General features: G+C 38.9%; 2 protein-coding genes across 2 annotated transcripts in view; one reads left to right on the top strand and one right to left on the bottom strand.

Annotated features, from left to right (window-relative positions):
• Positions 1 to 6,521, bottom strand: part of LOC103723194 (aquaporin SIP1-1-like) — a 31,878-nt gene extending 25,357 nt beyond the window's left edge. The window contains exons 1-2 of the mRNA XM_008814031.4: positions 6,069 to 6,521; positions 5,656 to 5,928 (exon numbers count right to left, since the gene is read on the bottom strand). Of these exons, the coding sequence (XP_008812253.1) occupies positions 5,656 to 5,928; positions 6,069 to 6,362 (567 nt within the window). The 5' untranslated portion in view covers positions 6,363 to 6,521. The remainder of the gene's footprint in view (positions 1 to 5,655; positions 5,929 to 6,068) is intronic.
• A 2,640-nt stretch (positions 6,522 to 9,161) lies between these two features.
• LOC103723192 (ADP-ribosylation factor 2-like) lies at positions 9,162 to 22,046 on the top strand. The gene is made up of 7 exons (XM_008814028.4): positions 9,162 to 9,396; positions 10,006 to 10,157; positions 15,508 to 15,578; positions 15,802 to 15,921; positions 20,264 to 20,382; positions 20,492 to 20,573; positions 21,785 to 22,046. The coding sequence occupies exons 2-7, from the start codon at positions 10,010 to 10,012 to the stop codon at positions 21,788 to 21,790; spliced, it is 546 nt and encodes a 181-aa protein (XP_008812250.1). The 5' UTR covers positions 9,162 to 9,396; positions 10,006 to 10,009; the 3' UTR covers positions 21,791 to 22,046.
• Positions 22,047 to 26,877: the final 4,831 nt, after the last annotated feature.

The raw sequence follows: 26,877 nt of genomic DNA on the forward strand, positions 1-26,877 counted from the left end.
ACAAGATGTGTAGGTTAGGAGGCAATATGCCGATTGCATTTATTAACACGAGATTACCAACCTCCCGCACCCCCTCCCCCCACACACACACAACAACAAACACTTACACATGCAAACTTGCAAGCTTGCACACATGCACAGGTGAAAAAAAACAAAAAAAAAAAATCTAAATATGCTAAACCTCCTTCTTGGAGATTTGAAGAGGAAACATGCCAAGTTGTTAAATTGAGTGAAGACATAGACAGATTTCCTACCACTACCACAAAGCTATACCACAGCTTCTGAATCAAGGTAAGCAGAATTGTGCCAAACTAGCTGGTTCACGGCGTACCAGACCAGACCAGTCAATTATCGGCATGATTCAGCCGGTCGAAACAGGAGTTATGAAAGGCCCTATGAAACAGACGGGGATGGGGAGGAGGTCGAACTTGGGGATGATGGCGGTAGCTTCTTTTTTTTTTTTTTCTTTTTCTCTATGGAGGCTATGCTATGCTAGGGTTTTTCCTTACGGATGGGAGAACGAAAATTATGGAAGATGGCTAATTAGGGTTCAATTGGGTATGGCCGAATGGGGATTGGGTGAGAGTGTGCTTGAGGGAATTGTGGACGGGATGGGATTGGATTGGACCCAATTTAGGATTGAGTTAGTGGCGTGATGAATTGGGTGGACTTGGCTAGGTTAAATGAGGTTGAATTGGGCTTGATGTGGTGTGATTAATTGAAGGAGGCGTGGCTAGCAGGGAAGAGTCCTAATGGGACTCAAACTCTCCCATTATGTGGCATGGGAATGAAATATGACATGAGAAAGGAATATGGCGTGAGGAAAAGGGAAGAGTCCTTTCACAAGGACTCTCAAATAAGGATGGCATGAGAAGGATTGTGGCATGAGAAAAAGGGAAGAGACCTTTCACAAGGACTCCCAAATAAAGATGGCGTGAGAAGGGCTATGGCATGAAGAAGAATAGAATAACTAAAGAGGATAGGTGGAAAAAATTCATTCAATCTTATTCTGAATTTTATTCTTCAACCCTTCCTTTATATGTAAGAGGTTGAAAAAATTAAGCAACTTACAACTAGAATTTTTGGGGACTCCTTTAACAAGGACTCCTACTTAACATGGACTCTTTTAAATCAAATCAATCATTTGACTCAATCAACTAACAGATTACCTAAGACTCCTAATCGACTAGGACTCTTAAATGACACTAACCCTTGAAAGAGTCAACAAACAAATAAAAGAAGGAAAACGTGACTTTTGAGTAGGCTTGTGCACACCCATGGAGAGCTTGACGCACGACCCTAGTTCCATCACTCCTAAATTTAGAATTTAGAATAAATCAACGAGTAAACAACTAAGACTCCAAATTAACTAGGACTCTCAAATCAATTAAGACTCTAAAATAACTAGGACTCTCAAATGGACTCAATGTAACTCGGCTCATGGACTCAATGTAACTCAACTCATAGACTCAACATAACTCGACTCATGGACTCCAAATAAACTAGGACTCTTCAACGCTACATGGACTCAATGTAATTGGCGTTAGAACCCTTAGACCCAATGTGTTTTGGTACTGGAACTTTTGGACCCAATGTGTTTTGGGCACGCCCACGCAAGGACTCGATTTCCACACGTGCCTCCTCTTGGGCTTCTACATCAATTTCTCCCGGCTGACAAAGAATTCGACTCTGTTGAGTTGGGGCTAATTTGAAGATTCCTAGCCCAAGTGAACTTGGGTTGCTGCCACTGTGCTGGACATGCGGTTGCGCTGAAATCCGCTATTTGGTGCACGCATGAGTGCAAGCGGTGCGCGCCAGGAGAGTCCCGGTTCGGGTGGACTCTGCTGATGGAGTGCTGGTGATCCGCTGTTGGTTCGGCACGCTCCAATTTTGGTAGCGCAACAGGAGGCGCGGACGCAGGTCTGGTGCGCACGGGACGCGGATTTGGTGCGCACTCCGAGAGACTGCGTTGCGCAGCAATTGCAACTGCTGCGCTTGGTTGCGGACTTGCGCACGGGCACTCATCGTAGCACCATGCGCAGGACGGCTAGGCGCTGCTTGTGCTCCTCTCGGCTTCTCCGAACAATCAGATTATCCTCCTTGAAATCAGATGGCATCTTCTCTGAATTTTTAGAACCGACTTCCTTAGCAATTGATGCAAACATGTCCTCAACTTCATGGCTGATCTACTCGAATCGCCTCATAGATAACATCCTTTGGATTACTAAATTTTCAGGCTTGAAATCAACAATCCAACTTGCTCGGTATGGCTTGGGATAGGGCTTCAATTTTAGCTTTATCTTATTCAGCAATTCGTTGGAAACGATGTTCGTCCCGCTCCTATTGTCAATGATGAGGTTCATTGCCTTATTGTTGTGTTCGACACGGATGTGGAAGATGGTGCGCAACCAATTCTCTCCATGTCCTCGTCTTGCTTGCAACCCAAAAAGACCCTGCGAATAACACAAACGGATAGATCGAATCCTTCGAGTTCTACCGCGGGGGCTTCTTCCTCGTTGCCTTTCTCCTCTTCTTCAATCTCAGCAAATTTACGAGAAACTTCAAATGTCTCCACGATCTCGTCTTTTTCGCAAACCAACGCAAGTTGCTAGTCTTTGTGGGGCAAACAACCGCAAGATGTCCTCGGCCGCCGCACTTGTAGCAATCGAATTGGCTTCCTTTTTGCAGCATAGGACCCTTTACCTTTTTGTTGGCTCTTGCTGCTCCACGTTTCGAATATGTACCCTATTTGCAGAAACTTTGGGTATTGTGAAAGAAAAAATGCCTCGAGGAAAGGAACGCCCTTGGTGTTGCGTTCTGAAGAGCGCCGCCCAACTTATGGATTGACAAGGCAAAGCTTTTGTATTTGTGCCTTTACAGCAGCAAGTTGATTGGCGATTTTAGCCAACTTCTCTTCTTATCGATCGTCATTGTAAGAATGGCCGCTTCTCGTATTCACGATGGTAGAGTACCCAAGTTGATGTCAATCGGCATTGTAGGGACGGCCGCTTCTTATACTCATGATGGTAGAGTATTCAAGTTGATGGTCAGTATTGTAGGGACGGCCACTTCTCGTACTCATGGTAGTAGAGTACTCAAGTTCATGCAGAAAATTCACTCTGATACCACTTGATGCAGACGGAAATGGAGAGGAGCACAAAAGGAGGCGTGCGTGGAGATTGAGTCCTTACTTGGGCGTGCCCAAAACACATTGGGTCCAAGAGTTCCAACGCCAAAACACATTGGGTCTAAGGGTTCCAACGCCAATTACACTAAGTCCATGTGGCATTGAAGAGTTCTGGTTTATTTAGAGTCCATGAGTCAAGTTACATTGAGTCCATGAGTCAGTTACAGTGAATCTGTGAGTCAAGTTACATTGAGTCCATTTGAGAGTCCTAGTTATTTTGGAGTCTTAGTTGATTTGAGAGTCCTAGTTAATTTGGAGTCTTAGTTGTTTACTCGTTGACTTGATCCAAATTCTAAATTTAGGAGTGATGGAACTAGGGGCGTGCGTGAAGCTCTCCATGGGTGTGTGCAAGCTTACTCAAAAGTCACGTTTTTCTTCTTTTATTTGTTTATTGACTCCTTCAAAAATTAGTGTCAGTTAAGAGTCCTAGTTGATTGGGAGTCTTAGGTAATTTGTTAATTAATTGAGTCAAATGATTGATTTAATTTAAAAGAGTCCATGTTAAGTAGGAGTTCTTGTTAAAGGAGTCCTCAAAAATTCTAGTTGTAAGTTGCTTAGTTTTTCCAACCTCTTACTCTATATAAAAAGAAGGTTGAAGAATAAAATTCAGAATAAGATTGAATGAGTTTAGAAAAAAATATTGAGTGTTTCTCTTTCTCCTTGGAGTGTGACGCTCCATCTTCTTTTTCTTGGGGAGACGCCAAGTTTGGAAAGAGTTTGAGTGAAGTGGGACTCTTCATCCATCCTCACGCCCAACCTCTTTAAAGAGTTTGAGTGGAGATAAGACTCATCCATCCATCCTCTTGAGTTATCCTATTCTTCCTCACGCCACAACCCTTCTCACGCCATCCTTATTTGAGAGTCCTCGTGAAAGAAAGACTCTTTCCTTTTCTTCACGCCACAATCCTTCCCACGCCATCCTTATTTGAGAGTCCTTGTGAAAGGACTCTTTCCATTTCCTCACGCCACAACCCTTCTCACGCTATCCTTATTTGAGAGTCCTTGTGGAAGGACTTTTTCCTTTTTCTCATGCTATATTCCTTTCTCATGCCATATTTCATTCCCACGCCAGTACGCAATATAATGGAAGAGTTTGAGTCGCATTAGGACTCTTCCCTACTAGCCACGCCACCTTCAATTAATCACACCACATCAAGCCCAATTGGACCTCATTCAACCTAGCCAAGTCCACCCAATTTATCACACCACTAACTCAATCCTAAATTGGATCCAATCCAATCCCATCCCGTCCACAATTCCCTCAAGCACACTCTCACCCAATCCCCATTCGGCCACACCCAATTGAACCCCAATTAGTCATCTTCCATCATTTTCTTCCTCCCATCCGCAAAAAAAAACCCTAGCATAGCATAGCCGCCATAAAGGGGAAAAAAAAAAGAAGAAGCTACCGCCATCATCCCCAAGTTCGACCTCCTGCGCATCCCCGTCTGCGTCACCCTATTTGAAAATCTTGGTTCCCACCAAGCCTATTTGAAACCCTTAGTCTCCATCGAACCTGTTCGAAGCTCTCGATCTATGTGGACAACAATAATGTACAATGAAAATGTCGTCCTGGCCAAATGAGACTCTCTCTCAATCTCCGTCACCGAATCTAGAGATCTCGAAGCCCTTGCTTCCCCTCTCTCCCTTTCCTGCCTGCTCCTCCGGCCTATCCCCTCACAAAGCTATCGTTGGATGCCTCGGCCTCTTTCTCTCAGGTGAGTTTGGAGGCTTCCACCTCTCTCTCTCCTCCCCTCTCTCTCTCCTCTCTCTCCTCCTAGTTTCGGTAGGCCACAAATTGGTATGGTACGTACCAATTGCTAACTAATACAACTTTTATTACCGATTCAGCAAACATTGTTCTACATAGTAAGTACAATAGCACCAAAGTAATTTGTGAATATCTGAAATGATAATAATTACGAGTGAATGATCCGAGCAACTCGTGAGCTACTCAAGCTCGACTAAAGTCCAAGCTCAATTCAACTCGACTATTATCGAGCTCGAGTAGCTCCGGCATTTTTCGAGTCTAGCTTGGGTAGCAAAATACCCGAACCGAAAGCTCGCGAACTTAATTGAGTATATATATTTTTAATAATATTATATTTTATTTATAATATATACTACTAATTTAATATTCTAAAATATAATTATATATATATTAATCTAATCTAACTTCTCACTTTTAATCATTTTTTTAATTATGACTAAGGCTCAAATTTGAGCTCGGTTGATATTCGAGTCAAGTCAAGTCGACTTTGAATATTGTTTTTTTTTAATTGAGTTAAGTTCGAGCTTTGATAGTAAAACTCAATCAACCTCGAGTTTCGACCCCAAGTATTCTTAATTGAGTCAAGCTTGAGCCTCTAGCTATTCGACTTGGCTCGGCTCAGCCCCTAAGAATGATGAGAAAAAGAGGAGGAGGAGGATGACAGCAGAAATGCTGAATAAGGGAAGAAGCAGCTCACATTGGCAGGGTTCATGGATGGCCCTGTATAACCAGCACCTGCAAGAACGAGTGCCACAGTCGTCCCAGCAAGCAACCACGTCTTCACGAATGCGCTTCTGGGACCCTTGATCACTATCCAGAGGACAGCGAAGGTGATGCAAAAGGTCAGGACCCCTTCCGCAGCTGCCCCTGTGTGTAAGTCCACTTTCAATGAAGGGCCGCCCAACTTGTGCTTGTACTGAGGAGGCATCAATTCCGCGATAGCCAACGCACCACCCACCGCCCCGGCCGCCTGTTGCCAGGAAGCATCATATCAATCAGATGGTCCATCTCGCCAGATCCACGGAGAAACGAACGGGGAGAAAGGAGGGAGGAAGGTAGAGAGAGGGAGCGAGCGAGAGGAGAAAAACAAAGGAGGGCGGAGAGACCGACCTGGGCTGGGAAGCGGAGAGCCATGGAGACAAGGTTGTCCCCCCCAAAACCAGCGGCGTAGAAGGCGGCCGTCCCGGTAGGGTTAAAGCTGGCCCCGCCGATGGCGTCGCAGATGGGATTGAAGACGAGCAGGAGGAGGAAGATGAGGGTGGTGGTGATGACGAGGGAGTAGGCGACGCCCTGGACCTGGAGGGCCGACGCGATGATGGCGGTCAGGGCACCCACACTGGAGACGCAGAACACCCACAGAAACGTGACCACGGCATCGCCCACGGCCGCCTTTATCGCGCCCATTGCCCCGGCCTTTCTTTCCTTCTCTCGCCCTCTCTCTCTTTCTCTTTCCCTTCCCCCTGAGACTCGGTGGAAGGGAGGACCGGATGGTGTGGATGGAGACGCCGGCCTCGCTCCACTGCTACAAAATATCTGAATTTTCCCCGAACCGACGAATGTGACAGGGTCAAGTCCCGCGATTTTATTGTAAATTAGTCTTTCAAGTTTTAAATTTTACAACTTATTATTTACGTGCCTCTTAGGTCAACCGGATAAGAATTGAATATTTTATTTTTTGAATTCTTTGAACTCCTTCCAAACACGTTTTTTTTTTATTTTGCAGCTTGTTTGATTTGTGGAAAAATAAGAGAAAAAAAAATATGGCCAATAAAAAAATAAAAAATATTCTATTTGGTTGGAATTTTTTAAAAAATAAAAAAATAGTATGTTCATAAGAATAATTTTTTTATGTTTTATGACAAAAATTATGAGGAATATGGAAAAGCACTTTTTCACATTTAGAAATTAAATTTTTTTTCTAAAATTACTTTTAAGAATAAAATTTTTTTTCTTTATCAATATAATAGATATTTTATATGATTTTCTAAAAAAATATATCATTTTTTAGCCAATCAAATATATCAAAATTATTTTTTTGGATATTATATTTTTTTAAAATTAATTTTTTAAAAATAATATTTGGATGAGAATTTTTTTTGGCATTTTTTTTTTACTCTTTTTTTCTCTTTTCTCTCGCATTAACAGTATACATAGATATCATATTTTCTCTCTCCTCTTGGTTTAAATGTTCAAAGTACATCTGGTTTTATGCATAGGGGTCAAGTACTAATGGATATTAATGCCTTCGTGAATCACCTACCTTATTTCTATAAAAAAAAATAAAAAGAGAGTGAATCACCTACTACCTCATGTATTGTGCACAAAATATTTGATTTGGTGGCCAAATACACAAAAAGACAAATTTGTGAGGGTTGGAAGCATATCTTTTCCGCGAGAAAGAAAGAAAGATTTACCTTTCTAATCTACTTCTGGATCATCCACTAATAGCGGTAAGAGCTATGCAATATAATGAATGACGGAGCTAGAAATATTTTGAGATCTCTACAATGTGTGATCCAATGATGGATTTGTGCAAAAAAGATACACTCCCGACCCTTACCTTATGTTTGATTTGGGTCAGGAGAGGAAGTATGGATGACCTCCATTCATCATTTGGTTTAAAAAACTTAGAAAGGATAAATACAAAGGAGGAATCATTCATCCATCCTAGCCCACCAAAATTACATTTTGTTTCATTTTTTTTACAAAAAATGTGAGAACCAGACTTTTATTTTTTTATCAAAAAATAGTTTAGTAAAAATATCATATAAATATCATCCAACTTTTTTTTTTGTACATCCTATACTAACTACAGGGCCGGCCTGAGCCCTAGGCGACTGAGGCGGTCGCCTAAGGCCTCGGGCCAATGGAATGCCTCCGGGAGCATAAGTTGGCTACGGGTCTTCCCACTTGATGGAAGGGAGGTGGAGGGTTTCCTGGCCTGCAGAGGGGCAACTGGGGAAGTTGGGGACAGTAGTTTTGTTTTGGGTGGAGAGAGAGAGAGAGAGAGAGAGAGAGAGAGAGAGGAGGGATTTGGTTGGCTTGATACACGCCTGAAGCCACTCTTATCTTTCATCCCTTCTCTTTTTTGGTTTTGGTCTTGGTTTTCCTTCCCTCACAAGTCATTACTCCTGATCCAGCTGGGCCATCAGGAAGAAAGATAGGGGGATTGGAGATGGACTTCTTGGAGGGTGGAGATTCTTTTAATTTTCTCCTCTCGGTTTCTTCTCCCCTCTTGGGTGGTAGAGAGAGAAAAGGAGGGAGGGGGTTGAATGGCTGCTGTGCCTTCGGTGCTCACTTGAAGGGGGAGATGGTCCTAAGCAAAAGAAAAAGGAGGGTAGAGAAAGAGAAGGAGGGAGGGGGGGTTGAATGGCTGCTGTGCCGTGATGTTGCAGTGGCTGCTTGGGTACCCACTTGAAAGAGAGATGGTGGGAAGGGACTTTTATTAATTAGATAGAGTGAATTTTCCATAATGACCCTACTTTCTGTCCCTTTCTGGATAAATTCTAAGCGCCATGGGATGACCTTTTTCCTATTCTGCTCTTGCTCCACAGGGTAAACAGTATTGCCAAAAACATTTTCATGAGCTTTTTTTTTTTTAAGTATTTTTTTAATATTTTCATTCAAAAATTATATTAAACTGAAGAGACTTTTTGTCTACCTTTATTAGATTCATGCATCTTTGTTGGAATAGTGTACTGGACAGCAATTTATTTCCATAATATTTTTTTAGGCATTTTATATTTATTAAAAAAAATTATTATTTAAAAAAAGAGGCTTCATTTACTGAATTTGTCTTGGGCCCCTAGATGTATTGGGCCGCCCCTAACTAACTAGAGTGAATCATTTTTATTCATCTTTTCATATTTCATCAGATAATTAAGACAACAGATAGAGATTGATCTAGAAAGAATGTGCGAACTGGCTATATTATTTGTGGAGAGAGATCTGGTTGATCAAAGTATAGAAAGACGATGAGAGATGAGGACATGTGCCTAACTAAATCTGGTAAGTGGTATCGTGGAATTGGAGCCTCTTCCACTACCTTATTGCTTTCTAATTAGGTATTTTTTTTCAATATAAAGTTTAAAATTTAGTGTTGATGATTAGGAGAAGCATAATTAAGGAAGGCATTAGAAGGAGAGATTTCATATTTCTGTAATTATATCGAGATTAAATTGACAGGCGTTCGGCATTTAGAAAGCATAATGGGGAACTCAGATTTTTATTTTTAAAGGACGGGAATTCCGTCAGCATTTTTTTCTCTTGGACCAATGCGGTTATACCGCACCTTTTTCCTGTTGTTCCTTCGTTGACCCACCACCATTCATCAATCTCCGCGTTGAGCTGAAGCGGCACGCTCCTTCCCCATCTCCTCTCCTCGCTTTCCCTCCACGGAGCTTTTGTTTTCGAGGGTTAATCGCTTCTCTTCGGCAAGGTAAAAGAAGCCTCGTCCTCTTCATCCGAATGAACATTTGTTGTTTCTTTTCCTGGATCCGTCTGTCTGTGTCTGTCCTGGACGTTTGAAATTCTTGGCTTGGGGATTCTTGCGTCCTTCTAGGTAATCGTTTCAGTGGAAATCTTCTTTATATTAGATTTAGAAGGCTTATTTTTCGGCCCATTAGAATGCACGAGCAATCGCTTTTGGCCCCCGAATCGTTTTCTTCCTCTTATCAAATCTGCGCATCCTTCTCTTGAAGACAAGAAAGAGAACTTTCAAGAAAAAAAAAATAGAGAAACAAAACCTGGATTTATTGCTTTTCTTCGTTTGATATCAAAAAAGGGTCTTGTTCTCATTTTCTTTTTCTGAATTTCGATTTTTATTAGCCTGGCCGGTTAAGTCTGTCCAGTTCTTGAATATGTGAAAAGCATTGGTAGAATTCTTCGCGATGCTCGCCTATTTCTGGGGCTGTTTTCCAGCGTTAAGTAACAGATCCGTTTGAAAAACGATCCCGAATCGTTGAATTTGTTTATTCACGCATTGTGCTCCGAGGGTCTTTGAAGGAACTGAGCTTTGAGAGGGGTTTGTTTGTTATGCACGAGGCAGGGAGATGGGGCTGACTTTCACAAAGCTTTTCAGCCGGCTTTTCGCCAAGAAGGAGATGCGCATTCTGATGGTTGGTCTCGATGCTGCTGGTAAAACTACCATACTCTACAAGCTCAAGCTGGGAGAGATAGTCACCACGATCCCTACCATCGGTACGTATCGACGTGCTTAGGAAGGACCTGTTGACATTCTCATTTTCTGTCATAGTTTTATGACACTGTTTAGATGCGATGAGAAACAAAAATATTATGTGGAAATGATGTGAAGCCTTTCTTTTTGCTTTCTTTTCTTTTCCATTTCTAACGTCCAACTCGATCAATCACTAATGGTAAAGGCATCTTATTAAGATAACGTGTAGAACTGCATATGAAACCTTGTCCTCGGTCGGCAGCTTAATATATATTTTTTCGTTAGAAGGACAAGCTGGGGGATACATACCAACTGAGTACCTTTCTCCTCTCTTTTTTTCGGTGTCGTTTATCTGGTGTTTTAATTATCTTTTCTTTGTGCACCAAGCCTCAACCTCTCCTCGTTCATTGTTTTCTCTTTCTAACCTAGCCTTATTAGGAGAGCACAGGTCATTCTAGTCAGACTTCATTCAAGAGAATGCTATGTAAAGGTTAGACATGGTGAAGGGGTGGGGTCTCTTCACCATAGGACAAGTCACCCAATAATCTTCTGCTCTAGGCTCACAAGGATGGCACCTTCTACTTAGCAGACCTTGTGGTCGAATGATGCCTTTGTAACATGGCACCGGTTCCTATTATTTCCTGGTATACCTAATGTTTGTCTTGTATGATACCTGATTTCTGAAGAAACCGACATCTCCTGCCTTTTCAAATTTGATGTGCTTGGCCTCCTTATTTTGTAGAACTCCATATTGTTGCAACTTGGACTGCCATGACCTGTTGCCTTGCAAACATGATGGATATCAAGAACTGAGCTTTGCAATTATGAACATCATCAACATAGACTGCATCTATGTAACATACATTTGACGTCTGCAAAAAATAAGGTTTGTGTTAGAGCTGGAACTAAGAAATCTAAGAATCCACTAGTGACTTTCTTTTTGTCCTTTTACTCTGGTTGAATTGAAAGCTACAACAGCAACCGTATATGCAATACATGTTCTTGCACAAATCATGGCATACATTCTGCTTTCTTCATCACTGTCAAAAATGGTAAATATAGGGATTTAATGTTATGTATTGGCATCCCAATTGTGATCACACCTATTCTTCTTACTTGCTCATGGTTGCAAAATTTTGAAATTATTCATGATTGGGATGCTAAATTTGAATGTTGACAGACCATCTCAAGGCCAATGAAAAGTTGGAGAAGCTTTGGTAAAAAAAACTACAAGACTGCAGTTTTTAACAAGCTTCCTCATTGTGTCATTCATGCCCTACTGACAGAAGAAGTTAAAGAAGTTCTAGTAACTTAAGATATTCCATCATTGCCATCCAGTCTTTCTCATCATTGTAAGAGCCACACTGCAAGGAAACTTAAAGGTCACATGGAAGTTGCTCGTTCAACATTTCATGCTAAAGCTTCATGATGAAATTTTGCCACTAAATAATGAGGTTTTCAATGAGTATAAGAATAATTCCACTTGCCAAGTTGCAGTCTCTTACAAAACATCTACCTTTAACTATATTCTTTAGAATATCTGTTAGCATGATGATAATAACAAATATGATGAATGGTCAATTGAAGTAGGAATTAAGGCCTCATATCAACAAAGACTTGCTGATACTATCTTAGCCACTCAAGACCAAGTTTTCCTCAAGGTGGACTAGTTGAGATAATGCAAATGCAGACCAGATTAGCAGATCAAAGGTACACTAAAGCTTGTAGATTAACTAAATGATCCATTGAGTTGGGTTGTTGGACAGTGACTGATTGGAAGAAAAATGTCAAACCATCAGTATATGGATCATGGAAAGATTAATTTCTCATCAATCGATATAGGTATCATTGTCCTCAGCTGCTTAGGGGAATTTGGTATTCTGATTGGATATTTTATTTTGAGCTTTGGTTTACAAATAAATTTTTTAGGAGGATTTGGGTTTTTTAATTACAATGCTTTTTCATGCAAATTCAAACTTTGTAATTGAGGTATTATTTTGGTCATATGAAAGAAGTTTCTTCAAGAAAGGCTTTTCAAGCTCTCCTTTTCGGAGAATATTTCTTTTAAAAGTGATGTTCTTTTGTTTTTAGTGAACCTATCTTACAAAAAGCATGTTTCTTTCCTTTGTGCTTTTGAATCCTAGTAGCATTCCTCCATCTTCATAAACTTAAAACATATCAGTTAAACTAAGTCCTTGAGCTTCTCTTCTTTCATGGCATGACTTATCTATTGGCTTGATGATTCCTTCAACCAACTTGAAGAGTTGTAAAGTTCTATATAGTGATGACGAGTTCATCTTGATTATGTTTTCCCTTTTCTTCTGTTTGAAATCTGTCTCTTTAAATGTCTTATTCGAACCTTTCTACGGAAAAAAAAAAATCCTAAAAACTTGAAAATACCTACACTAGCTTTTATCCCACCGTTCCTTCTTTTTCCATTTCTCCTTTTGCAGCCTCCTTGGTCCAACTAAAACCTAAATATAGATGTGCTATAAATTAACATGGAACTTGAAAAGCATTATGTTCCTTTACAAGGTTACCCGAAGGGACTAACTAAATCCTAGACTCATGGTTTTCAACCTTAAACATGCACATCGACCATAACTTCCCATGCAAAATATGTCTCCCTAGCTCACTTTAATGCAAAATTCAGGCCATTTGGAGTTTTCAGCAATTCTTTCATTTTCATGAACCCTAAACCACAACAAACTCTATATATCCTTTTTTGATCCTATCTTATATTGATTTAGTATCAATTTTTTGAACCCATTGGGGATTGGACTTTTCTTTGGTTCTTAGCATTCAATTTGGTTTTGTAGCTATCCAAAATCCTTTTCCCTTCCACATCATAAACTTATTGTTATGCATCCAATAATTTTATGAATTTATTTGTATTATATGCATATGTATATAGTGTTGATTAATGAGAAAAGAACAAGATTAAATGCTAGAGTGGATTTATGGAAGAAAGCTTTAAAGGATATATAGCATATAAAATGTAATTTTAGTGAAAACAAAAATGAAGAGGAGGCCCAAATCAAGATTAATGGACAAGAAATACCACAAAATGATAAATTTGTTGTATGAGGTTTATTATAAAGAATAATGGAAAATTATATGAAGACATGTGGTAGAATTAAAATTGGTTGGATGAAGTAGAGATGTGCTTTTCAGGTATTATGTGGTCAATATGTATGCCATCAATGGCAACATAGAGGAAAAGTTGATGGATAGGCAATAAGGTTTGCAATATTATGTGGTTCGTAATGTCTAGTAATGAAAAGGGTCCAAAGAAACAACTTGAATGTTGCATATATGAGAATGTTGAGAATCAGTGTAACAAGCCGAACACAAGTTAGGGCTTGTTGAAGCTAAGCTTAGAATTAAATATGGCCAGCTCAATCTCGGCTCAAGTTAGATAGGCCTAGCTCCTGATTGGCTTGCCTAAATTTAAGCCAGCTCAAACTGAGCACTCTTGGCTCAAAAACATTTACTTTATCAGGTTGAAGGAACCCTAAGAGAAGAGTGAGGTCAATTTCTCCTTCCAACACAATCACCCACCCGCAAACCCATAGACACACACACAAACATAATGAGAGGGAGAGATAGGGAGACGGAGAGGGAGCTAAAGAAGCCACACACGAGCATGAATCAGGTAGCTTCACTATCTCCCATCGTAGTTAACCCCATCTTAGTTGATATCGACCCTAGTTATCATCAACCAAGGTCCTATCACCATTTCCGTCATTGAAGAAGGTAAAGAGGGAAGAAGGGAAAATGGGATCCTAACATTGAGAGATTTGGAGGAGTGGTGCTGGGGAGGACTCAGGAGTTCGGGTTGTATATTTAGATATGAAGAAGATAGATTTTGAGGAGAAATTTGTGTGCGTGTATGTGCGAGAGAGAGAGGATGGAAACGTCTCTGATCTGATCAAATGGGAGAATGGATAGAGCTTGAACCGTTGTTTTTTTTTCATAGGCCATTATCAAGATCCATGGGCTCCAGGATCTATAACAGCTATTAGTTGCATAATAAAGCCATCAAGTTACAACCTAAAGGTTGATATGTACACCTATTTGTGTTGTTCAACATTTCATAAATCAATATAACGATAAATTTTACTTAAATAATAACCAAAGACAATATACTCATGAACATTGATAGCTCTAGTTGAGATGTTGTGTAACACTAGGAATAAGAGTGAGACATGAGTATTGGGGAATCTATAAGAGTTGCTCCTATTAAGAAAAAATTGATGATTGATTGAAATGGTATAGGCACATGTTAAAGATCTCGAGAGATCCTTGAGGGTTACTAGAATCTTTGTTGAAGAATGTGGCAAGAGCAGGGGAAGGCCTAAGTTAACATGATTAAAAGTTGACTTTTTTTTTAATAAAATGGTTGGAGACCTACTTGCACTATAATTACCCAAGCTCTAATTCTTGGAGATGGTACCATCCACAGTGAGGAAAAAAATATGAGAAAACTTGAAATAAAATTATAGGTAGCCGCCCTAGATAGGAATGCCTAGTGAGGGAAGATTCATATATGTGACTTTGTATAGTTGGGACAAGGCTAGATGGTTATGGTTATGGGATGTAGTTTTGTATATGTGCCTTTATGTTTACATATTGGATATATGTTTATATTATTTTCTGTAGTTTAATTCATGTGTTAGTGCATTTGTACTTCCACCTCTTTAGTTAAGCATATACTTTGTGATCAGTTATTGGCACATTTGTTGGGTCAATGATCTATATTCTGAATCAGATCATACCATTATTACAAGAAGTTATCAAATTAATTCACATATAAAAGTTCAAAATTTTCTTGTAGTGATTTCTTTTTAATAAATATGAATGCAAGAAAAACCTAGTCTGTGTTTAAGAATGAGAACTTACATGTAGCTTGATTGACTATTCTAATCCATGTCTCCTACCTAAATTTTATATAAGTGTTAGTATGAAACTATCTAATTTATTGAACTTTATTGTGGCAAGGTATGTTTTCAAGACTTTTCTTTTACTCTTGCAGATGCTATTTTAATTTTTTATTTTTAAGAGTGCCTTTTGGGATGCTTCTATTTCACTTTTATGTTTGATATTTATGGCTAAATTGTCTTTTTCTTTGATAAGGCAAATTTTGGTTTTTTATCCACTTTTAAGGTATTGTCTTTGTAGCTATGAATCATATATTTAGGCATAGCTGAGAATTTTATTAACTTTGTTTCACTTAAGTCATCATAGCAGGCTCAAGTTTATGAAAAATCTTCCTTTGGGAACTCAATTCTTGAAAAAAAAAATGTATTTTAGTATTCTTTATGGTGTCTTGATATGGATAGCGGAGATGATAGCGGAGATGTTTCTTCTTAGGATTTAACGTGGAGACTGTGGAATATAAGAATATCAGCTTTACTGTATGGGATGTTGGTGGTCAGGACAAGGTATGAATTCCACTAGCATTTTCTTGGATGCAATCCACATTGTTTTTTCTTGTGAAGAACTTGCTTTTATGTTAAATGATCTGAGAAGCATGGTAATTATTAAGTCATTTTGATTTTGAATATCTAAGTGTCATGTTATTGGGATTTTTATGAAAGGATTTTAATATACATGTCTCTGTTTCTTGGATTATTTGTATGAGAAATGCTATTCTTTGTTTTATAGATCCGTCCACTTTGGAGGCACTACTTCCAGAACACACAGGGTTTGATATTTGTGGTAGACAGCAATGATAGAGATCGTATTATTGAAGCTAGGGATGAGCTGCACAGGATGTTAAATGAGGTTTCATTTTTCCTCCTTTTCCCTGAGACTCAATTATGATCCTTTTGACATTGCATTCATATCTTGAGATCCTGCTAGTCTGCATAGTAGTTAAGTGATTTTAGTTGAATGTAGCAATGCACAGAACTTTCTTAAATTGGTATTTCTTGAATTATTATTATTGTCTATATGAATATTTTCATACCTGGACCGTTGATCAACCTGGACAATTGGCAGGGTCATGGGTCATTAGTTCAACCACCCCATCAACTGGAGTCGAACCATGACTACTTTTGAAAATAAATATACTAGAATTAACTAGTTAAAAAAATAAAACTTATACATACATTTTTATGAAAGAAAAAGGACAAATATTTAAAATTTGTTAGCAATTTCCAAACAATACTTATTACTTTTTATTATCATGTAGCATTATAATTTATAGTTAACAAGTTGCAATCAACTTTAATTTATGAGGTTGAGAAAAAGCTGGGAAATAGAGGAGATTATGAATTGTTGAAGGCTCAAAACAAGAGGAAGACTAAAAGATCAGCAGCACTCGAGCCAATATCAGCATCTTAAACATTTTTAAATACCATACCAATTACTTTGACAGTTTTAGCTAATTTTACATGGAATAAATGACAACAATGTTTCAGAACTGTTCCTACTTAGGGCCTTTATGCTTTACGTTTCCATGCACAGCTAACACAGGCATCAAGTGACAGTGAAAAAATTTGGCATTCCAAGGTAGGGAGAGTGAGAGTGAGAGAGAGAGAGCACTGAGAAAGGGGAGATGAAGGGGATGAAAAGAACAGCCCAGGGGGGGGGGGGGAGGGGAGGCTTGGAGGTTCGAGCCCCATACAGCCGCTAGAGGCCAATTATGAGATTTTTTTTTTCTAAGAGACAGGAAGAGGGATGGCAAGAGTAGGGGCTAGAGAGAGAAGGAGGCGACCAGAAGCTGCACGTGAAAATGGTGGATGTGATGGAGGAGGGAGGGAGAGAATCCAATAACCTACATCTACCATCTCCACTTGTCACCATAGGCGGTTCACCCTTACTGCTGATACTAGCAAAGGAAGAAAGAGGTCATGTGGTCGAGTAGGATGAGAGAATAAAGATGGAGAATGAAAATGATAATTTCCAAATCAAGAGTTTTTATCAACCAAAAAAAACATCCAGTTCAGTTGAACCCAAAGCGATTCAAACAATTTACCTATTTACTTGGTGGTTTTCTCTTTCTTACAAAATAGAAGAGTTTTTACTTTTATGTGTGTGATGGGATTATAGATCTCTCCTATTAGTAGTTGAACTGGTTCAACTAGCCCATTTGGTCCAGTTTTAAAACTTTGGCTTACATATCTACTTGCATTTTGTATTTTGTTAGGTTAACAAATCAGCTGCTTGCTTTATGGATCATATGATATTTCTATATCTTCCATATCATTGTCCAAATGTATCGTAACCATGTTCATCTCTTTGGTTATGTATGTTATTTTTAATTTACTTAGTTTCATTTGATGTTCATTCACAATCACTTTGGTCCCTATAAGCTTCTCGCCTCCATGGATAGAACAAAGTTAGAATTGAATTGTTTGTCACTTGAGAATGCAAGTTGCCCTTATCAAAGGATGTTGGGCGGTTCAGCCTGTACCAAACCGGACCAACACCGACCCGGGTGATTCGACCTGTACCGAACCGAACCGACACTAACTCGGGATAGTCTGGTCTATTTTAACAGTTCGGGTTATTAAAAAAAAAAAAAACCTCGTCTTCCCGAGATCTTGGAGAGCCTTCGAGCGCTCTCTCGCTCTTTGCCTTGCGATGCTCGGTAAGCTCCTGCTTCTCTCTCTCTCTCTCTCTTTCATGCAGTTCTCACCCTGTAACGATGCCACAACCCCTTTCTCTTGCCAGATTTGGATGCCATCCCGATTCGGTTGCCTCGTCAGAAGCCTCTTTGTTGAAAACCCTCGCGAACTCTCAAGTGAGTCCGGAGGCCTCGGCTTCTCCCCCCCCTTCTCTCTCCTTTCCTCTCCTTCTTTCTCTCTTCTTCTCTTCTCCCTCTCTATCCCTCTCCCTCTCTCTCCTTCCCTTCCTCTCCCTCTCCCTCCCTCTCTTTTTTTCCCCCTCTCTCTCCTTCTCCCTCGCCCCCTCTCTTTGGTTCTCAGTGTGTTGATACACCCTCAAATGGCATGGTATGGATCCGCACGGTGCCGAATCAGCTTGGTCCCCATACTATCTCATGGTAAAACTAGAACTAGCCTCATGAATATTTTTATGTAACCAACCATTGAAGTTAAGGACCTTCTCTCAAGCAAAAACATGCTAGAACCAACCTTAGTAATATTTATTGGCTTGGTGGTGCCATTTACAGGCCCAAAAATTCCTCAGATTACAGTCATGTACTCATGTCTGGTGTGCTGTTCATCTTGCTGTGCCTTGAAGTGCTCAAAAGCAGTCCTGATACCTGTTTGGGCTAAATAGTCATGGTCTATGAGAGCTAAAGACATGCTCTTTCTTATATAAGCCACTTATCCATGCATTTATTTGGAAATAAGGATAGCTGATAGAACTTGCATGTGATTGCAGATCAATTCCATATCATCCAGAAGTCAAATAAATCAAGTGATGCCTACAAATCCATCTTAATATTGTTTGCATTGTTAGAAATGTAAACCTAGTGGAGAATACACTGAGATAATGCTATGATATGCTTCAAACATTATTCTAGGTTGCTTCTGATTGCTTTATAGTGGGCAGGGTTCTGATTTGGACGTTCAGCGTATAGAATCCTAAACTAATCCTACAACATGGTTTAAATTTGTAAACTTTTAAGAAAAAAATAGCTGATAATAGGTTATGGTATACTTTAGTGTGCTGTTTGATAATCTTTGAATGGTAAGAAGACAACTAATCAGGAAACCTAATTTTGTGTAAAATCTGCTTTTTTTTCTTTTTGTATGATAGATCAGGAAGGAGCCTTTTTTTCCCTAAAACTAACTTCCCAGCTTCTGTAACCTGTCAACTTTGACAAAACAGATTGTATGAAAGCAACCAAAACATGATTTTCATCATTTCCAATGTTTTACATTGATGGAATTAGTATATTGCATGGGCAATGCAAATTCTTTTGAAAGACAAAATGTGCAAGTTTCATCTGAGTAAATAATAAATGATAGAACAAAGGCTTGAACTTGTGATCTTATGGTTAACAAACGCATGCTCTAATCAACTCAGCTACATCAAGCAAACAGTCTTGAAAATAGGATGGGAAAACAGGATGCAAAACCAAGTGAAGTCACCAACAGTGGGAGGATGCCTCATGCACAGATTGTTCTGGAGGTCGTATATTAGAACAGATATATATCAATAAATTTTTTCTCATTATTAATTTTCAGCCACCATTACTATCATCCATGCTTGCACCAAAATTCATATATACATAATCATCCTCTATCCTAGTTGTCATTGTTGTCCATTTATACGCATTAATGGAGTAGATAAGATTGCTCATCATTGATGTGTCATGCTCAAACTTATATAGCTCGTCCATTAATGGGAGCTTTGTAGTGTTGCAGGACATTTTCAAAACTCAAGCTCTCATCGACAATGCAGTTCTTAGGGAATCAAAGAATAAATTCTTGAACTCATCTTGCTTCATGAGACTATGGCTCATCTCTGAACTTTCATAAGATCATCCTGCTCCCAGAGACTATGACTTATCTCCATGATGAACAGCTACATTATTAAACAATCAGCTTGTTTATTCTCCTTCGCAACATGTGTCTCTACTTATTGCATGATAAAATGCATGGCAGGCCTCATAATTTACAAGGCTGTCTCTATATGCTTGGGTGTAGATTAGGGTCATATAGGTAAGTCAAACTTTTTTAAATATTTTAGTTGTTAGAATTATTATTTCTACATTATGTTCTTTTAATCTATTTCCGAGATATAGGCAACCAGCCTTAAACGATTGGATTTTTAAGACTTTCAGGTATTAATGTCCCTCTTGAAGATGTATGTGTGTATACATGTATATATGTATGTATGTCTGGATGTATGCATGCATGAATTTGTGTATACATGTATGCATGTATTTGTGTGTGTATTAAACAAGAAAAAATGACCTATTTGTATCATGTATTAAACAAGAAAAAATGATCTACTTGTATTGCGTATCAAACAATGATCTGTTTATATCTGGTAAATGCACATTTATATCTGCTTTTGTGCAGTATCGCCTTATTTTTCCCAGAATATTTAATAGATTGTTCCTGCTCATGTTTTCTCATGTGGGTTTAGTGGATTGAAATGATTATCAGGGAAGAAATAATGGACTCAATGTTGTACAATATGACAGGATGAACTGAGAGATGCTGTATTACTTGTGTTTGCAAACAAACAAGATCTTCCAAATGCTATGAATGCAGCAGAGATCACTGATAAGCTTGGTCTTCACTCTTTGCGCCAACGCCATTGGTATACCTTCTGTCTTTTTTGATACTCTTACCAACTAATTCATGTTGACGCTTTCTTATCTGGGTATTTCCTCTTACAAAGAGTTAATTTGCTCTTCTTCGATTTTCAGGTACATTCAGAGCACCTGCGCAACTTCTGGAGAGGGTCTTTATGAAGGGCTGGATTGGCTTTCCAACAACATCGCTAACAAGGTCTTTACTTGATATTACCATAACTTTGTCTTTATTTTATCTCTTAGCTTGGAGGTTAAATGCATATCTTTGTGTTTTTGAGAAGGCTATAAATGTAAAACAAATTTAAAATTTTATGTGGTTATTGGTCAGAAGGTATGGGTGAGGGTGCATTAAATGACATAATTTCTTTACCTTTCAAAGCATGTTTATATTGTTCTTGAAGCAGGAGTAGATGGAAAGATACAAACTGTTGTACCTAGCTGGGGCTTGGTGCGCAGCCTGACAAAGGGGTAATTTGTGGGGCTTTGCCAGAGTAATTTCTATGGCATCCTGAGAACTGCAAAGAAGTTTCTGGGTGACCACCATCATGAGAGATGGAAAAACCTTTATTTCTGTTGCCCATGTAGGGTTCATGATTGGAGGTTTGATTTTGTCATATGATAATTAGCTCATTAATTTATAGAATTACTATCAAAGTCAAAGGTTCTTGCCATCAGATATTCCTGTCAGCTGCAGATTGTTGGTAGCTGCATTGTTCTTGTGAGTCAATATAAGGTGCCAACTCAGTGGTACTATATATCAACCGTAAACTGTAAGCAGTGGCATAATGAGGAACGTGACAGAATATGAAGAAGGGTGGGGGGCCTTTTAGGAAGTGCACAAAACTCCTTCAGGACATTAACATTTGGTATGAGACCTGGGTCTTTTCAGGAGTTCTTTGACAAGGCCCTTCATTTCAGCTTGATCATGATGACTATCAGTTGTATTAGAAAGTGAATTTGTAGATGACCGCCAAACTGGAAGCAGGAAGGTGATGCTGCAAAATATCTCTTCAAAGGTGATGCGCTAGATATTTAGTTGTTCAAAAATAGTGTGCTACAATTAGTGCTGCTACTGGTGAAAAGTATATTTAATTTGTCTTAGTGTTGTGAAGTATGTCTATTAAGACACTAATTAGGTTTCTGGAAAGTTATTCTTGTGTAGGTCCATAAGGAAGTGCGCGCGCTAATGTGGAGTGTTTAGATTAGGCATGAGAAGAGGTTTTGCATATCAAATAGAGCAGAGAATTTTAGAGGCAGGGCAGATTTTCTCTCCTTGGACTCAAATGTTAATGGAGTGTTGAGCTTATGCCAAGCTGCATTAAAATATTCTATGTCATTCTATTCTTTCTTGACATGTGTTTGTTGCAGCCCGCCTTCTATGTTCAATATCTTGTTTGTTTGTTGCAGGCCTAGGGCGATCATGGTGCCTTTTCGTGTGCTTCTGGATGCAGGGGTAAATATTATCTAGGTTTCTTGAGGATTATGACTGTAGAACTGCTGCTTCTGTTTGTCTTGTCCTGTCTTGTATCTAGTCCCAGAGCGAACTCAGCTTTTTGACTCTGGAACCAATCTGTCTGTGCAAGCTGTAATAGAATTTGCTTGAGGTTCTCTTGTGAACTTCAATCTGCAATGCCTTGTTTTATTCTGCAACCACCAGTCGATTTCATGGTAATTCACGATTCTGAACACCAAAAGGTTGGAGGAAGGAATACCTTATGGTCACTGAAAATTGCTGAAACATGCTTCATATAATTGCTCCTTACATGAAGCAGTCACCCGGCTATCCTGCTTCTTGTGGGGTTCAGGTTGCTGTTATTGAAAGATCACAGCCATCGCTGAACAGGTTCTATGGTTGACCACCATCCTTTCTTGGAATTGCTTAAGCTTTGGAATTCTATTCTTTTTGCGTCGGGCAAATACATACGAACGGTAATAATATAACTCATGACTACAACTAGATTATAGACTATTTAGATTAAAAATCCAAATTATTGATTAATTTGCAGCATGCTGGGATTTTTATTTTTTGCAACTTAGTCAAATACCATACAAAGATTGATGTTGAAGGAAGCATTTGCGAAAAATTTCAGATGTTCCCTGTTTTATTTTTACTCCTTTTTGAAAGCAAGAAAATTTTGGTGCCAAAATCTCTAAGGGCTTTACAAACGATTGCAGAAAAAGAAAAAAGAAAAAATCGAAGGGTTTTCTCATGCACGTTAAATCTGGCTCATTTATTTTCTTAAGTTTTTGAAAACAAAGAATAGAAAAAGAAACGCAATACGAAATGGGCCCTCAGATAATCTGGTTGCTTCAAGGTCATACCTCAATGCGAAGCCTTTCTGGTTAAGTGCGGTGCTTGGTGTGCTCCCGGTGAGTAGTTCGGTAGGAGGCGCGGCTTTGGACTTTGGAGAGAGCGGGCTGTATACAGGAGCTTGACCGAATCAAGGCAGACCATGCTGCGACCATGTCGTGGCAGACCCTTCTGTGATTGGCTAGAGGAATCATCCGGTGCTCCTAGCAGTGTCTATCCAGTGATATTCACTCCCTGTCACCGTTGAGGGGGAAGAACAAAACGCCCTTTTATTCTTTAAGAAAAGCCCCCCGGAACTCGAGGCTCGAAGCTAGCTCCACAGCCTCCGTGAGGCGCCTTTTGCTTGCTTGGGCGGGGTGGTAAGATATTATTCAATGTTCTATTTTCGGGGGAAAAGGGCATCTTTTCGTGGGGACGGGAATGGTATCGCGCTGGTGGGGGCCTTGAGAAGGTGGGCGGGCCTGCCTCCCTCCCTCAATTTGGAGACAGGAAGGGTTCCGACTCTTCACTCATGGATTAGGGGGAATAGATAAAGGAAGGCTCCCTCACCTTTAATTATTCCCCCCACTCGGCCCAGCAGCGTTACATCGCACCACGCATACGGGCCGTTTTGATATAACACACTACAGGAGATCCTCAGGGCTTCCATTGGCTTCCGGCGATTTACTAATCTGATCATAAGCTGCTGTGTGGTGGGCGTTGTCAAAAGGAAAGGAGTCATCAACATCTTTGGGGGAAAAAAAAAGAAATAATAATAATAAAAAGAAACAGGAAAAGAGCCGTGATGCCGAGCTAACCACTGAATCTTAAGCATGGAGCGGCTGGTGGAGGCTCCATCCATCCATCGGCCATCGCCCGAGATAAAAACGTACTAATTCCATTCCGTTTCGGATGCCATGACTTTTGCCGCCAATTTGGAAAACCAACTCGAGGAATTAGGAAAGTCAAAAAAAGCCTGGGTGTGCAGGAACCCATTTTCTCACCCGGCTCTACGCCTCCGGCCGGTGCATTCCAGAACATTTTGTTTGTAAATTCGTCTGAATATATTCGTACCCGATTTGTATGAAACATCTGTTTTAGCAAAAAAAAAATCTACGCCTCCGGCCGAAAAAGTTTCCCTTCGAACTCTGTCAGAATTACCCAACTTGAGTTATGAGTACGAATGAGATTTCTTTTTTTCTGTCTGTAAGGAAGAATAAAAAAATGACTCAAATCATAGTCTAATTCATTATTTTATGGATCCATTTGTCAAGAACCCAGATAGGACATGTGAGATCTCTTTCTCCACATATACCTTTTTTTTTATAAAAAAATGTCAACATGCATCGATTGAGTATTGAATAGGAAAAAAATGTTAGTTATATAACATGAGCACTTCTTTCTTCACACACCGAAGGGGTCAGATTTATCCTGATGGGAGCAAGAGTAACAATACAGTCTATAATGCTACATCAGCAGGTATAGTAAGCAAAATAGTACGTAAAGAAAAAGGAGGATATGAAATATCCATAGTTAATGTATCGGATGGACGATCCGTTTCGGAAACGTAGAATGCCAGAATATGTTAGTCGGAAGAATTTTCAACCGGTCACTTTAATTTATCGTCCATTCGGAAGCATGGTGTCCGTGCGGATGCGTTGCCGATCTTGTACGCCCGTTTTAAGGCGCAGTGCGCACCTTAAGGTAACCATGGCGAACCTCATTGCACGGCACCTGCAGCCAACATAAATTTAGCCATCCATCCTTCCAACCAGCTGAGCCGACAAGAAAACAAGTAATGACGGTTGACAATCCTATGAATATACCTCTCATCAAATTTAAGTTATTTTTGTTGGTTGAGTTCCTGAGCCACCAAGAATATCTCAAATTTAAGTTAATGCGGCCGAGCAAAAAGTCAGTCCACCCGCATCAAAATCCAATAGCTACTGGGCAAGGTTAATGTAGCGCTTCCTTGTAGAATAATGTGGAATGCCCCCCAACTTGTATTGATTAGGCTAAATACTTTGGCACCATAAAAAAGGCTTCTTCCCGTCTCATAATATCTCAGCAGATCTCTCTTCCACTTATGTCAAAAGTCAACTTCAAGTTAAGACTGGGACTTATTCCATGAAATTGGATGGAAACTTATTTCACATAATAACTATATTATTTAAAAAAAATTATTTTTCTACTCCTGTCCACTCTCAAAAATACCAAACAGTAGGGATTAATTTATTCCAGTGATAAAATCTGAATCATTATGAAATTCAATGCATATTAGAGCAACTATCCCTCTATCCTTATCCCCTCCCATCTACTGCTCCAACCAAATGCAAACAAATCATCATCCGTCGGAACAATTCTCTTATTCTCTTAAAATTTATTTTGCAACATAATGTAGCCTCGAAGTATATCTTCTGTCCCGCCAGGTATCTCCAATGCGATTCTATACCCATCCACTTGCCATCCTTTTCTTAATCCTGCGGTCGTACGATCTCCTGAGTTATTTAAAAAGAAAAAGAGTCTTTAGTGAAATTCCGTATGACGACACATCTGCTTCCTTTAAGGACAATATTCCGAAGGCCAGGTTCTCTCTCGATATGCCTACGTAACCGTGGAATATATGGTGGATCCTCATGCAGTTGCATTGAAAATGGCAATGACATCAGGTGCTGTCCCAAAACAAATAATATGTTTGCTCGCTCAATATTTGTACTCCGTTAAAGATTCTGATCCGTAACCTTCAAAACATAGATAAATAAGAAGATGAGATGAAAAATTTTGTTCCTTCGCACGCCAAGAGAATTGATCTTCTAGCCATTCAGGCCAAGTGGCCTGGCTCTTTACTCGTTCATAGGAAGTGACACGGCGGAATCTTCTTCCCTTTATCTTCGAAGGGGACAAGTCCAGCTCATACAGATTCATCGCTTTTTCGCCTTGATTAGCAATAAGAGATCGGACATAGCAAGTACATTAATATCCTACTAAGTTCAACACGTCATAGTTTGGCTGATTCATGTACCGGGGAAGATTTTTTTTTTTTTTTCTTTTAGGTAGTCGTGAACTAGGTGAGATTGAATATGGATCCGTGTAGCACGGCTGATTTAATTGAAGTCTCCATTGACAGTGAGTCAGTGAAGGATCCAAACATGAGTGATCAAAGAAGCCAACTTGACGAGTTGGGGTCTATAGTTGGTGTACGTTTAACCCAAACACCTCCTGTCCCTACCAATCATGGAGATCTCCGGAGTCTACTTCTTAATTACTCCATCCACTTCTTCCTCTCCCTATCTTTTTTTTTTCCAGGTTTTTCTAACTAATAATATGGGGAAGGGACTAACACCCTATCCAAAAAGATTTTTGAAGAGCAAAAAAGTAATTTCTAGTCATTCAAAAGTATTTTTTGATTATATAGTGGTGCTTGGTAAAAAATCTACAAGATGTTTTAGCTTTATCAAAAAACTGAAAAAATCTATTTAGAAGAAGCTCCATTTTGCACCTTTTCAACAAAGATGCTTTTTGCCAGATGTCACAAAGTTGTTTTGACTTTAATAAAATTTTTGTGGTGACCAAAATACTTACGAACAAATATCATAATTACATTTTATATTATTATAAGATATTATATATAATATTATTACAATAATATAATAATATATTACTATATTATATCATATCATAATATTTTTCTTAAATATAATATCATATTATATTATATCATAATTACATTACATTACAATAATACATTATTATATTATATTATATTATTATGCTACACTATATTATAGTATAATATCATATTACATTACAGCATTATGTTATATCATAATAATATTATACTATGTCAAAATACATTATTGTATCACATTATATTATATTACATTATATTATGTTATATTATTATGCTATAGTATACAATATTATATTATACTATATTGTAGTAATATTATATTGCATTACAATATTATATCACATTATATTATGTTATAATAATATAATAATATGTAATAATATTTTAATATGTAATAATATCTTATATTATATTGTATTATCCTCTGTTGTGCAATGTTATGCAATATTCTTTATTATTATGTTGTCATATCAAAAGTATTTTTTTAGTTTGCTTGCCAAACATATGCTAAAATTCTACAGTATTTTAAAAATATAGTTACCAAACAGCAAATAATTTTTTTTTAAAATTCTATTGTTC

This window comes from Phoenix dactylifera, unplaced genomic scaffold (genome assembly GCF_009389715.1).
Source record: "Phoenix dactylifera cultivar Barhee BC4 unplaced genomic scaffold, palm_55x_up_171113_PBpolish2nd_filt_p 000591F, whole genome shotgun sequence".
NCBI classification, from domain to species: Eukaryota; Viridiplantae; Streptophyta; class Magnoliopsida; order Arecales; family Arecaceae; genus Phoenix; species Phoenix dactylifera.